This window comes from Gadus chalcogrammus, chromosome 1 (genome assembly GCF_026213295.1).
Source record: "Gadus chalcogrammus isolate NIFS_2021 chromosome 1, NIFS_Gcha_1.0, whole genome shotgun sequence".
NCBI classification, from domain to species: Eukaryota; Metazoa; Chordata; class Actinopteri; order Gadiformes; family Gadidae; genus Gadus; species Gadus chalcogrammus.
The window spans coordinates 14,337,292-14,352,291 of record NC_079412.1 but is presented as its reverse complement, the minus strand read 5'-3'; the positions used below and the strand labels follow the sequence as shown (position 1 = coordinate 14,352,291).

Genomic DNA, 15,000 nt, shown 5'->3' with positions numbered 1-15,000 from the left:
GTGTGTGTGTGTGTGTGTGTGTGTGTGTGTGTGTGTGTGTGTGTGTGTGTGTGTGTGTGTGTGTGTGTGTGTGTGTGTGTGTGTGTGTGTGTGCGTGCGTATGCGTGTGCGTGTGCGTGTGTGTGTGTGTGTGTGTGTGTGTGTGTGTGTGTGTGTGTGTGTGTGTGTGTGTGTGTGTGTGTGTGTGTGTCTGGTGTGTGTGTGTGTGTGTGTGTGTGTGTGTGTGTGTGTGTGTGTGTGTGTGTGTGTGTGTGTGTGTGTGTGTGTGTGTGTGTGCGTGCGTGTAATTCCCAAAACTGGTGTGGAGGGTGCGGGAGGATTACAGGTCACTGTCAGTATTTTTTGAGGTAAGTGATCACTGATCATTTAAAACCACTGCTATAGCTTATTGCTCTGACTCATAACTGATTAGTCTTTTATTTGTATTCATTGAGGAATACGCCTATTTCCAATGTTAAATCATTCAGTGTTTGTGTATGGGATACACAGGAAGAACAAACGCTTCAGAGATTGGTGAGGATGACAGGAGGGTCTGAAGGCAGATGAGACCAAATCTTCCTCTGGCTCATTGACAAGATGCACTCACACCCGCACGCACGCCCACACACACACACACACTAACACACAAACATGCATTCCACACGCATGTGTGCGCACACACGTACCGAATGACGTACACGCAAGCACTCACGCCTAACGCACTTGCGTGCGCGCACCCACACACACACACACACACACACACACGCACGCACGCACGCACACACACACACACACACACACACACACACACACACACACACACACACACACACACACACACACACACACACACACACACACACACACACACACACACACACACACACACGCACATTCTGTATGCCACCCGTCGCATAGGCTATGAACAGGGACCAAGAGAAGATCAGCAAGTAATCACATCGATGGTAGAGCACCAAACTCCAGCAGTCAAATTAAATTGCGACCAGATAAGCAGGTAAGTCGGTCAAATTGAGAGCATAACGTCTTTTCGCAATTCAGGCGGCGGCGGAAAACTCCAGCACGGCCAAACAAAAATCTGACACACATATTCTGTGTTTACAGAGACATGAATGCAAAATAACCTACGTCTGTTCTGCCTACAAAATATATTGATATATATATGAATTTGTGACAGGTATGAGTTCATAAGGTCAGATCTCACGATCAAAGTATTGGCAGAATGGTCCTTAAAAACATCTGTTCAGATAACAAACATTGATCCTATTTACCCAGAAAGAAAGGGCTACTCTCTAATTGATAAATATAGGCCTATTGATTCACATGTCACAATAATTTCCATCATGAGGCATTGGAGAGAGTATTAATATATTGATCTCTATCTTTAGCTAAATAGGGATTAATCCTCTTGTTTCCAAAACGATTGCCTATAGTTAAGAATGTTTCCTTTGTGCTACAACGGGATAAGATAAGGCCATCTGCTGTGAATGACCACACTTATTCCTCATGGCATATCATGTCACTAATCATAAACTATCAAAACAAGTGAACACACGCACACGCACATGCACAACACATTATATTTATATCTAGTTCAAAATGCACATTGAGTCAGCGTAATTGATAGTCTTCTATTTCTGGAATATAAATATATTTTTACCTAAAATAGCAAAACGGCAGCGCTTAAACACCCGCATTTTGAGGTTATAAGATATTGATAAAAAAAAAAAATTAACAGCTTGGGTTGCGTCTCTTCCACCTGTCGACCGAGAAGTTACCCAGAGTAAAGACAGCACTAGCCCACTCAGCGCTAACGACAGGCATCCGCTTTATATCGGGAGGCGCAACAGCTGGTCACAGAAAAAGACGCAAGGTGATCCACGCGCTCCTGCCCTGGAGTAGTTTAGAGGAAAAGGAAAACGCCGCCTACCTTCGACGTTGTGTCAATAGTTCCCCCTCGGCTCCTCAAACTTCCTGGCATCGATCACGAAAGTTTTCCCACTGCGGACCTCGGTGGAGGCATGGTAACCGTGCACGGACAGCGCATCACCTTTGGGTTTACCGCGTGGACAGACGGCACATCCGGAAAGTATCCCGCCTAATCGCCCATGAGACAGATGTGAGCGTGATATAACAACATGGCCCTGCTCAATTTGGCCAATTTCCCAAAAATCTGTTTGTTTCGTCCTCCAAAACTGTGTTGCCCCGCACGAGATAGAGCGGGAGAGAGAGAGAGAGAGAGAGAGAGAGAGAGAGAGAGAGAGAGAGAGAGAGAGAGAGAGAGAGAGAGAGAGAGAGAGAGAGAGAGAGAGAGAGAGAGAGAGAGGGAGAGAGGGAGAGAGGGAGAGAGGGAGAGAGGGAGAGAGGGAGAGAGCGGGGGAGCTAGAGAGCGGGCGGGAGAGCGAGAGGGAGAGAGCGAGAGAGAGATGAAGTGATAGAGATTAGGGATTTGTTACTCCCCAACCCAAGATGTTGCTTTTTGCTTTTTTTCGTGAATTGAAGGCCTCTCTATAACCTCGATTTACAAGAGAGACTTTAAAACCAATTATGGCAACATTTTACTTTATACACTTAGCCTGCATTGTATTGATCCAAGTTGTTGTTAGATCGGTATCCTGAACCATTGCTATCAAACAACACTTTCTTGCAATTACCCAAATCAATCGCCAGACATTAGATCCTCGTTTTCCAATTAAACGATCGTGCATATATGAGTGGCAGTGGGTTTGACTTCACACTGACCCCTGTAGTTCATTGTAGACTGCTATGGTCTTTAATAAGTCCATGCGTGATGCGCGCAACAGAGGATAACGTGCTTAGGTTCTTAGTAGTGGGTTTCCCTCTACAGGCTTGTAGCGGAACTGCACTTATATTTACACAGACAGATTGAATACATTTATTTGGCATTTTTCTTTTGATGACATACCAGTTGATTTGTTAAATCGTACAAATCATCTCCTACCCAAGTCTCTCAAAGGCCTAACAGAAGTAGTAGCACGGGACCATTATGTCTCTGGGGAGACGAAAGAGGGGAGGGAAAGTGAAGGGGCTGAGGGTTTGGGGGTTGAAGGAGAAGGGTTTTCTGAAGCTGGAACATTAGCTTGCCCATTTTTAGGTTGTTTGTTATCCTTCGCTCTTCGATTCATTATGAAATTGTTTGCTCTACTACCTTATTGTATTATTATACGATACAACTCACTGTGATACATTTAATATACCACTTTAAGTGATTACTTTCATAGCAGGTGGTAGTAATTCATGGCTGTAAAACAGCTGACAGAAGACACCAACTTGTGAATGATGAAGGACACGGGAATCCTGACCCGGGTTCCACCCCACCCGGGATCCACTTTTACCGTCAGCCGACGGTTAATACGCCTGGTTTTAGCCGGTTTCGATGATGAGCACACCGAATCAGAGACGGTAGTAAACCCTTGAGCACAAGAGACGTTAGCAAAGTTAAGTAGCCATTGACTGATAATGCTCTACAATCAGCCCCCTATTAAGCCATCCACTCATGGAGCATAAGAGGCACCAGGATTCACCTCACGTGTGCGTGTGTGTGTGTGTGTGTGTGTGTGTGGTGTGTGTGTGTGTGTGTGTGTTTGTGTGTGTGTGTGTGTGTGTGTGTGTGTGTGTGTGTGTGTGTGTGTGTGTGTGTGTGTGTGTGTGTGTGTGTGTGTGTGTGTGTGTGTGTGAATTGCATGCGTGTGTGTATGTGTGAAGTGCATGTGTGCATTAAAGTGTATGTGCCAGTGTATGTGTGTGTGTGTGTGTGTGTGTGTGTGTGTGTGTGTGTATGTCCCTGTGCGTTGTGTGGTAAATATAGCCTAAACCAGATCAAGCAACACAGTGGAAAGCAGGGGATTAATAGCAGGTATAGAGAGCCTAGCCTGAGAGGATCGAAGGACGTCCAAAGAAATGTAGAGCGAGGCATCATTCTGGAGGCTCATGAATTATGAATGAGCTGGAGATATTTTAAGACCCCATATCCTGTCTGGGAGCGATGCGTGACTGAGGTAAAGAGGTGTGTGGGAGGAGGAGGGGGGGTCTGTTAATAATTGCATTTTTTTCCTTTTTTTCCTAATCGTTATGACTCGTTTCAGATGAATCCAAGGAAAACAAGGAGACACACACAGAAGCTTACGCAGACAAACAACTAGCAGCGTGCAGGTGCCCCGTCCCTCCAATAATCCACCTCTCAGACTGAGAGACTATACCACAAAAGTCCTTCATCATGCCCATCACAACCATCAATGCCCAGCGGCGATCCAAAGCAGTGATCTTTTATTCAGGATCAATGAAGTGTACTGCTTTCTGTTGCTCTCCTGAGCGGGTCCAAGGCGGCCCGAGGGGAGCCGGTGACTTACGCCGGTGACATGACTTAAGACGTTTCCCGCCACTTAAGAGGTTTCCCGGATTAACAGCCTGATGCTGCTGCTGGTAAACGTCCACTCACCAACATAACCCGTCTGATGGAGAGCTGTGCCTTTTTGGGGGTTTTCTATGGATGAACAAGCCGAGATGCATACCTTTATTACACACTCGTGATCTGCCTGTTTACCAGATACACACAGTCGCTTGTACATGAACGCACCGGTGCGTTCACGACGGACGACCTCCGCCCCGACAATGGGATGCCCTGCTCTTCTGGCTGAGAGACATAACAAGGCAGGACCTTTAGACAATAACGATCACACTGACACATAATCTATTTAGTTCTGTCTCTCTCTGCCCTTGTCAGAGTGTGTGTGTGCACGTGATTGTGCGTGTGTGTGTGTGTGCGTGCGTGTGTGTGTGTGTGTGTGTCTGTGTGCGAGTGCATGTGTGTTTTGTGTTCTGCTTTGAGTCCTCTAATGCCCTTCCAAATAGTTTGATTGCATTACTCCACGGATAATAGGATAGTCAAGGACTGTTAACAGGTGACAGGCAACCTACTGCATCAGAAATTTGTTTCTGCTACAACTATACTAGTTCAACCGGTACTTTTTACTATTGCCGTGTATTATTATTGTTGAAACTAAAACAGGTTAAAATAAATTGTGCTCATGTGTTAAGTACAATTGAAGTTGAAGAACTGAATGACCGTTGACAGCTAGGTATAGTATAGTTAGATAAGATGCACTTTATTAATCCCAAACGGGAAAATATCTATTATCCTACATTTAATTTCCAAATACTGTATTGTCCACATATATGGCCACCCCCACACAGTTCCATTACATTTGAACATGTTGTTTTGTGCTTTCTCAGATAAACACTTCATATCGGCGCAGATGGATATTTTTTTTTCATCGTTTCCTTTCCAAAAGGTTTCTCTTTTACCTCCCATTACAGGGGCCACTCCACACAAACGGGGCCGGGGGGATTGGGAGGGGGTCCCTGTAACCGTCTGGCTAGTCTGTAAGTAAAGGTGTGTGATGGAGGGCACCTTGCTGTATGTAGCCTCATGCCGTAAATCACAGTTGGCAGTCTGGGAGTCCACAGTGTGGTGTAATTTTCCTCCTTCAATCCCCCGCTCTCTTTACAGACCTCTTTACTGTTCATTCTGTCCTCTCTTTCCTCATCTCTTCTTCTACTCACCCTCCTGTTCCACACGGAAATAGGCTTCACCCCCAATCTTGCCTCAACCTGGACAAATAATGCTCCTATTCTCTCCTTGTATGCACACATACACTTACACTCTAACAAACAAACGCACACACACACACACACATGCGCACGTACAAAACAGACACGGACACAGACATACTCACAGACACACACATGCACTGTGGGTGTGGTAGAGAGATTAACAATTGTGTGCCCACTCTATGTCAATGCGGGTTGACATAAATAAAGTTGTGGGTGACAGGTTTTTAACCTGTGACTGTATTGGCATGTAAATCATCCCACTGCATTGGGAGGCTAAATCTGCAGCCGTGCAGCCACCCACACAGACACACACACACACACACAGACACACACACACACGCACACACGCACACACGCACACACACGCACACACACACACACACACACACACACACACACACATACACACACACACACACACACAAACACACACACACACACACACACACACACACACACACACACACACACACACACACACACACACATACATCAGATATATGGGAACCCGTCTATCACAATAATAAGCCTAATATAAGAAAGTAGTAGACGAAACGTAAATAATATATTGCAATTTAGAACAAAGAGCATTGAGGGACTTCTTAAGGCCATACAGTTAAGAGATCTATAGTCAATTCAATTTAAGTTGCAGAGATGAAAAACATTAATTTCATTTAAAATATTGTTGCCCTCCTTGTCGAGGTTTACATTTCAGTAAGATACAGGCAACCTCAATACCCCCTTCTCCCTAGAAAGACATAAGTGAAGGTAGTTTGGTGCCAAAGCCACTGAACTGTGAGCTCATAACCATGCTGGACCGCCTGCATGTCTACTTCTCCCTCTTTATATGTTCTGTCTTGCTGGCATATTGGCTGACTGGCTGGCTTGCCGGCCGGCACTTTCAGTGAAGTTTCCATATTGGAAAGAACTCAAGTAATGCCCCCCCTTTCAACACCGGCCTAATAATCAAACAGCAATCAGTGGATCAATATCCATCAGTTGGTCTGGGAGGCTGCCCCTCTGGCCGGTGCTTCTAGGTTATACCGGAACACAGGAGGGCCGGAGCAGCCAGAGGGAGCATTACACTGCTAATAAATGTCCAGGAAAGGAATTAAATCACCTAGCCTGCATTAGGAGAGGGATGGTGGAAGAGGTAGTGGTGGTTGGGGAGACGGTGCCCAGGGAGCGAAAGGGAGATGGGTATAGGAAAAACAAATGTAAAAGGGGAATGAAAGGTGAGATAGGCCTATAATCAGGACACAGGATGGAGAAACAGAGGTTGTTTGATCCTGAGCAGGTATAGGACCAACAAGAGCATAAGCTGATTATAAAAGGAGACGACACCTGACTTCGATACTAGTTCCATTATCTCTAGCTCTTATGCAAACAGATCGAGAACGCTTCTTCACCTGCTGCACCCACCGGCCCCAAAAACACGCACCCATCAGTGTGTTATATATAGACCCAAGGAACCACAGAGGACAGCAGTTTGTTTCAATTTGTCGGACCCCGACTGCTTCTCTCTACACTCAAACTGTATCCAAACTGACCACCGCCTCCCCTGTAATGGACAGGAGGAGAACGGCTGGCCGCAGGAAGAGCTTCTCAGCCTCGCTGGCCTCATGCTTTTATGGCGTGTCGCACAGGCACTTTGAGGTTGGCTCTTCCGCCCCTCTGCTAGTGCTGGACTTGAGAGCACCATGAATGGGAAAAACCTGTTACTGCTCTTTCTGCGTTACTGTTGCTGAGGACACACGCACGCCACCATCTCTAGCGTGTGCAATGAGAGACACTGCGGGTAATGATCATTTTAACAAAAGATGAACATGGATGATTGTGCTACTACAATCTAGAGAAGATATTTTAAATCAAAACAAAAAATGTTTGCTAGTTAGCGTTAGAATCAATTCAAGCTTAGGTTAAACATAACATGCTTTTCTTTTCAAATATGGTTTCTTAAGGTGCTTTTACCAGTCAGACAACAATCACAAATTGACATGAGAAAAAGACACACAACAGTGGTTTGAGGTTACCATAATGATATAATTATTAGTGTTGTCATCATCAAGACCATCATATAACACTCACTTTTAACAGTTATATTCATTTGGGAGGATGATATATGCTTCTTGTGTCCAGTCACTCCATAGTTTCTCTCTCCAAAAGGGCATTATTCCATTATAGTCCTTGTAAAGTGCATGACAATAATCCACATCGGTGGATGCATTTCATCCTAACAATGGTAATGTATTTTTATTTATATTTTTTACTTCTATTTTTGTTACAATGGTAGAAAACACAGGCTTTATACAGACATCTGAGGATATAGCCATGACTACACACCATGGCACATTAATGGAGCCGAGTGTGTGTGGTGTGCATGAGCAAGCATACATTATTTTGTGTGTATGCGTGTCTGTAATTGTGCGTGGGTTTATGTGTGTGTGTTTGCGTGTGCATGTGTGTGTGCGCGTATGTGTGTGTGTGTTTGTGTGATCTCAGCACTTGCACTGCATGAGGCTCCAAGGTGAACCATGACATTCAGTAAGCAAAATTGCAACATCAAAAATTCAAATAAAAACAGCTTTGTTATATTGTATTTGCAAAGACAACATAAGCAGGCAGATTTTAAACAAAAATCATAAACCCCTTGGGGATTTTCTCATGGATATAATTCTGTATATTTCTTTGTGCTTGGGGGAGGCATATAGATCCTAGGGTATAATTGACCTACGTGAATAGGTTGTATTTCCTTGTATACATTTACGAAGCACACATTTTAATTCCCTGCTACATAGGAATCTGTACATGGCAGAAGCTTATTGTTAAAGCTGAAGCTTTTTAGGCATTTTAAGACATCATTAAAAAGCAGCTGTAACGCTCAGATACATAGTTAACACCGCTACCGCCACTGGCAGTAGATTGTGGTCCATTCAGTTTGTGGCTTTTGTGTTCCATGGAAAGACAGCGTTCTGTGTGTCGACCGCAGAGCGAAGTCAACTAGATCGACAGAAAGCACCTGCAGTTGCTATGGTATTGTCCAGTTTGTGTGTGTGTGTGTGGGTGTGTTGTTGTTGTTGTTGTTGTGTGTGTCTGTACAGATATATTGTTTTTTGAGTGTGTGTGTGTGTGTGTGTGCATTTGCAGGACATACAACACATGGTCAATGTTCTCTGGTCCGTTAGTTATTTCAGGATATAGATTTCCCATCCTAGCGTTCCTAGGGTTGATGGTTGCTTTCCATTCGGTTCCCTTTCCCCCATCATTTTGTCGAGTTTTATGGGTGAAGGAATGACTCAAGAGCAATCGTTCAGGCATGAGCATACCGAGTAACATATTCAGTGTTAGTTCAAAGCACTGTTTGGACATATTATACACACACAGTAAAGAAAATACAAATCATAATACAAATTACTGCGTCTATGAGGATGTTAATAAGTTTAGTTTGATCTATTTTCGGCGCCAACCCTTCTTTGAATCGATTTCCTAAATCTATTGTTCAGGCATTAGCATACCGAGTTACATATTCCTTGTTAGTTCAAAAGCACTGTCGGGACATATGATGCATACACAGTAAAGGAAATTGAAATAAAAGTACAAATTGCTGCAACTATGAGAATATAAAGTTTAGTTGTATCTCTTTTTTGCTCCATCTCTTCTTTTTAATCGATTTCCTAAATCTCCTGGATCTCCTGACACAGCAATATGCTGTGTAAACTGGCAATGTCAGAGCGGGTAAGTCTACGGCTGATTTAACACGGCCTTGAGTTCCAGCAGAGTGAAGCCAACACACACACCATAGAAGATTCACTATGCCCCTGCCTCTCCTATACACTGGAAAAGCAACTGCAGATGCCGACACACGCACACACACACACACACACACACACACACGCGCACACACACACACACACACACACACACACACACACACACACACACACACGCACGCGCACGCGCACACGCACACGCACACGCACACAAACACACACACACACACACACACACACACACACACACACACACACACACACACACACACACACACACACACACACACACACACACACACACACAACTATGCACACAAAGAGAAACAAACACACACACGCACACATAGAGAAAACTGGGGAGGAATCCCCACCTCCTCAGATATTCTATGCATATATCCAGATGGTTGATTACAAAGAGCTGTGTTTGGGTGAAATAGGGGAACACTGACTAGCTCTCTGTATAGACCTCACCCTCCAAGCACAGAGCACACATCCTCTGCCCACCCCCCCACCCCAGCCTTTCCTCTGAACACACGAAGATGCACTACATGGACACACCGCATCTCCAGTGGTCGCAGGGCATGCAGCTCCGATAGAGATCCACTCAAGACACACCCCAGGAGCATTAGGATCCACTCTGCTGAACACCAGCCCCGTGGCTTGTATACCCCTCATCTCCTGTTCATAGGGGACCAACATCTGTTGTTATGAATCTGATAGCATAGACGGCTTTCTAGCTGAGGCTAATTTGGACTTGTGAAGAATTGACACACAGCTTTGCATCTCTGTTTTTCCTCTTGCCGTTAACCTTCTGGACTTTCACCTTATTATTTACTTTACAGTGGAGCTGGTTAAATGTCACTCATCACTTAGATGTTTTTAACAATAAATCGGTGCATTTGTCAATCGGCATACAACATCCAACCAGTCAACGTTTGTCTTTTATATATTGCACTTAGCGGTCGTGTTTGTCGTATTGAAAAAATAGAGATATATGTACTTTTGCTCTTATAGATGTGTTATTTTTACATCATTCACACTTTGCATGCTACAAAGACTAATTCATAGGGCATGCATGCTATTTGGATAAAAAGCTTATGAAATAGGCTTATAGCAGGTCCTGGCAAACTTTCCCTAGCATTTCATCGTTGTCAAATTGTACCGTAGGAATTAAACAATTTAGTATGATGGATTGGAAGTAGTAAACTTTGGAAAAATGTGTCCTCTTTTACAATCAAAGATTAGTCATGTGGCAGGTTTCTTTGGTGAACTTAATACAAATAAATCAATAAATAAATGCAGTCTGGTCTCATCACGATAAATTCTAGTCTAGTCTCGATTTAGTCAACAATTGTTGGCTTGTTGCAACTTCAAAAGATTTCTCTCTAATAGGATCAACCCCCCTCTGAGATCAATACTGACACGGTTTGGGATGACACAAGAAATATTTTTGTTGAAGATAAACAAAACTAAAAGTAATAGAGCTGCACCTTGCCAATCCCTCTCTGCTGATATATATATATATATATATATATATATATATATATATATACATAGAGAGATATCTATATATCTCTCTACATATATATATATGGATACTGCAAATCTGTCATGGCTGGTCTAGCTAAGTAGTCAAACTTGTTATGTTTCGTAAATTGATTCTCTTTAGCTTCGGAAACTTCTATGTAATTGTCCAAGGTCTTTGCTAATGGAAAGCCTCTTAGAAATTATTAATGCATCGTTGATCTACATATTAAATGATCTGTAGTAGCCTACATTCTATACTACCAAGGTTCACAGCCATAAAAGTTCAACCATGTGATGCTAACTGCTCAAAATAAAAAGGAACATAAATGATTTATCAAAAACATACTCTTGTATCTATCACTACAAAAATGGAATGCTATGAAGTAGGAAAACAGACAGTTGTTGCTGGGCAGTTGTTAATAACAGTGTTCTGTTAAAGAGAAAAGGGGGGTGGGGAGAGACACTTGCTGGAAGTGTAAGAGAGGGGTAGACCTAGTAGGCACTCACAACACTACCGATGTGGTGGGCAGTGTCTCTCCCAACCGTCTGCCTGCCTTAACCAACAGGCACTCAACCTCAAAGGGAAACATCCACACATCCATACCATTCCTGAAGGACAGTAATCAATAAAAAAGTAGCACATCAAATTTACTCATATCAATAAATAAATGGAACATTCTCTCTGCGTGGAAGGAGATGCTTTTTTCCGCCCCCTAATCCACCTGCAAACACTACAGACAGGCACTGGGCGAGGCAGAGGCTTATCTGGCGTGTGTGCTTACATCCCCTTGAAGTTAGAGTTGGCAGTTAAAAGGTATCGTGTTACTGTGGATTGGGATTGTAGCGTGGTCATCCATGAACCACGCCTCTGAGAAGGCAGGGATCAGAATTGGCTGATATAGTGGGGAAAAAGCGAACCGATGCGTTCAACACCTTTGAGATGCTGTGCTATCTAGTGAGGAGTCAGGTTCCTGGAAATAAGAGCAAGAGATAGTGCTCCTGTTTACCGTTGTACTACATTTTTTGTAAGGCGGAAAACATATGTTTGTGCAAGTTCTAGAAACGGCAGTTTGAGCAGGATAATGCCAACCGCTGGACACTTAATGCTTCTATACTATTGATTATTACTGGTTAGGCTACTTTTAGGCTACCACTGTAAGAAGAGTTGATTACTGAATAGTCACAAAGATAATCCATGCAGACACTGAAAGTTTGAAAAAAGGGGAATGGGATGGCAGCCAGTTATCCCGTGATAGATGTTACATGTCCTATTGGGACCCTGGCCCACGTAGTCCCCTGGACCGATCTGTTCTGGACACCCTGTCTGGGGCCCCACATGTAGATCAGCAGGAAGAAGACCTCCTCCCTCGCCGTCAGACATACCTCCTCATCAAACCAAAGGCCGTTCAGCTCAGGTTATACATCCGTACGCATTTTGGTGATGTTAACATAGTTAGTGTTGGCTAGGGTGCAGTTGCCTGTCTTCATGGTCTCGGGGCGGAACTCCTCAGTGGTGTGATTCACCGCCTCCTGGATCTCCATGTAGTCCGATTTGCTCATGGTGGATCCACTGCCGCTCCGACCGTTCTTCTTCAGGTCCTCCGCCGACTCCACCTTAGGCACGCTGGGGGCGTTCAGGTACTGCGCCTGCTCCTCGCCCTCCGTCTCGCGGTGGTAGAAGTAGTTGAAGTTGGAGACGATGACGGGCACGGGCAGGGCGATGGTCAGCACGCCGGCGATGGCGCACAGGGACCCCACGATCTTCCCCCCGATGGTGGTGGGGACCATGTCCCCGTAGCCCACCGTGGTCATGGAGACCACAGCCCACCAGAAGGCCTCGGGGATGCTGCTGAACTGGGAGTCCGGCTCGTCCGCCTCGGCGAAGTAGACGGCGCTGGAGAAGAGGATGACTCCGATGAAGAGGAAGAAGATGAGTAGGCCCAGCTCCCGCATGCTGGCCTTCAGCGTCTGTCCCAGGATCTGCAGCCCCTTGGAGTGACGGGAGAGCTTGAAGATACGGAACACCCGGACGAGACGGATGACGCGCAGGATGGCCAGGGACATGGCCTGCTGGCCCGCCTGGCCGTCCTCTGGTCGCTCGGCCAGCTCTGTTCCCAGGGTGATGAAGTAGGGAATGATGGCGACGATGTCAATGATGTTCATGATGTTGCCAAAGAACCCGGCTTTGCTCGGACACGCGAAAAACCTCACCAGGAACTCAAAGGAGAACCAGATGATGCAGAGGGTCTCCAGGATGAAGAAGGGGTCGGTGAAGTATGTCGAGGTGTAGACGTAGGTCTGGTTGTAGTGAGGCGGATAGACTTTGTGCATCTCCTCGTCGTCGTTGCGAAAAACGGGCAGGGTCTCTAGACAGAAGCTCACGATGGAGATGAGGATCACCATGACGGAGATGATGGCGATGATGCGAGCGGGACCCGAGCTCTCTGGGTATTCAAAGAGCAGCCACACTTGTCTTTGGAACTCGTTTTCCGGAAGGGGCCGCTCTTCTTCTTTGATAAAGCCCTCATCCTCCCTGAAAATCTCGATCGCCTCCTCGCCCAGCTCGTAGAACCGAATCTCCTCGGAGAAGATGTCGAGAGTCACGTTGACGGGTCGACGCAGCCGGCCTCCCGATTGATAGTAGTAGAGGATGGCGTCGAAACTCGGTCGGTTGCGGTCGAAAAAGTACTCGTTCCTCAGCGGGTCGAAGTACCTCATCCTCTTCTTTGGATCGCCCAGCAGGGTCTCGGGGAACTGGGAGATGGTCTTCAACTGGGTCTCGAAGCGCAAGCCCGAAACGTTGATGACAACCCGCTCACAGCACTCGTGGTCCGGGTCCGGGTCGTAGTGTTCGAGGGGCAGACCCGGGTGCGCCGCTGCCTCGTCGACGGGGTCACCCGTGGCAACCGTCATTCTGGAGGCGGACGGAACCTGCAGTGTTCAGACAGGGTGGGGCCCTTGTGGGGCCTCCGAGGGCCTACGGTGCAACGGGTCCTTCACCGCGGGCCTGCTCACAAAATCGTTTGATGAGCTGGGAATGAGACAGATGCTGACCGTTAATGTATAACAGTACCAGTACATATTCAAATAGACAAGAGAAAAAAAGAAGGATCAACTCACTTTAACAGAGCTTACAGTATTTCATTTTAACCAAAAATAAAACATTGCATACGTTTTAACTTATTGTTGGTCATATTTGAGATAAAGTATGATTTTTGTTTATATATAGTTATTGTTGGACGTCTCATACATTTTTGTACATCTGTGTGCTAACTCATTTGTTTAAATAAATGTACTTAGCCTAATGTATGTAGCGAGATAAACACATAATTGTGATCGTGTGGAGGCATGCACTATGGGGCTTACATCAAGTCCAGAAAGCAACGAGGTGGGATAGCTGTACAGAGAGTGGAGGGGAAGGCCTCCTTGGAGACCACTGGCTCCATTCCGTCTCTGTATTAGGTTCTGAGCTCTCTCTCATATGACCACACTAAGGATCAATATGCTTCCAAGCAATACAGTATCAGCTCTCAAAAGGTGCAATTAGAACAACCAAATCGGATTATGCGCTGAGTGCTTCATACGTTCTCAATGACCTTCATTCTTTTTCCCTGTTTATATCCGATATGCCCAGTCTGCCCTCACACACTTAAGCCAAACCTTGACCAACTGAACGCATGTTGATTCATCATGTATGAACAAATAACTGTATCTTTGTAGGCTACAAGCTAATAAAAGCAAATGGAAAAGGAAAATATAGCATCATCAGAGCTGTCGAAAAAATACCCTTCATACATTATTGTTTTTCAATTGGCATTCACCACTTTCTGCTGAAACTCATATGCAAATCGCATGATCGTAAGGACAACGTGGCCAATCAAACGTATATTCTGAACAGCCTTATATTTATAGCTTGAAATTATTTATTCAATAGGCAAATTAGATTCAGCAACCTGTCAACTGTAAACGTTCTGTGTGGAATAAATGTGGGCATTCACAGAATTTATCAAGTATTATTTTCATATTTAAATGTCAAATATTGAAACATTCGTAAACTCCCACCTATGTA

The 15,000-nt window shown here is 45.0% G+C and overlaps 1 protein-coding gene across 2 annotated transcripts in view; it reads right to left on the bottom strand.

Moving 5' to 3' along the window:
* Positions 1–9,942: 9,942 nt before the first annotated feature.
* The window catches only part of kcna2b (potassium voltage-gated channel, shaker-related subfamily, member 2b), a 6,436-nt gene continuing 1,378 nt past the window's right edge, over positions 9,943–15,000 (bottom strand). The window contains exons 2-3 of one of the 2 annotated variants that reach the window (XM_056590849.1): positions 14,994–15,000; positions 9,943–13,962 (exon numbers count right to left, since the gene is read on the bottom strand). The exon at positions 14,994–15,000 is cut by the window's right edge and continues 139 nt beyond it. In XM_056590849.1, the coding sequence (XP_056446824.1) occupies positions 12,348–13,844 (1,497 nt within the window). In that variant the 5' untranslated portion in view covers positions 13,845–13,962; positions 14,994–15,000 and the 3' untranslated portion in view covers positions 9,943–12,347. The remainder of the gene's footprint in view (positions 13,963–14,993) is intronic. The other variant, XM_056590857.1, reaches the window with a different exon arrangement.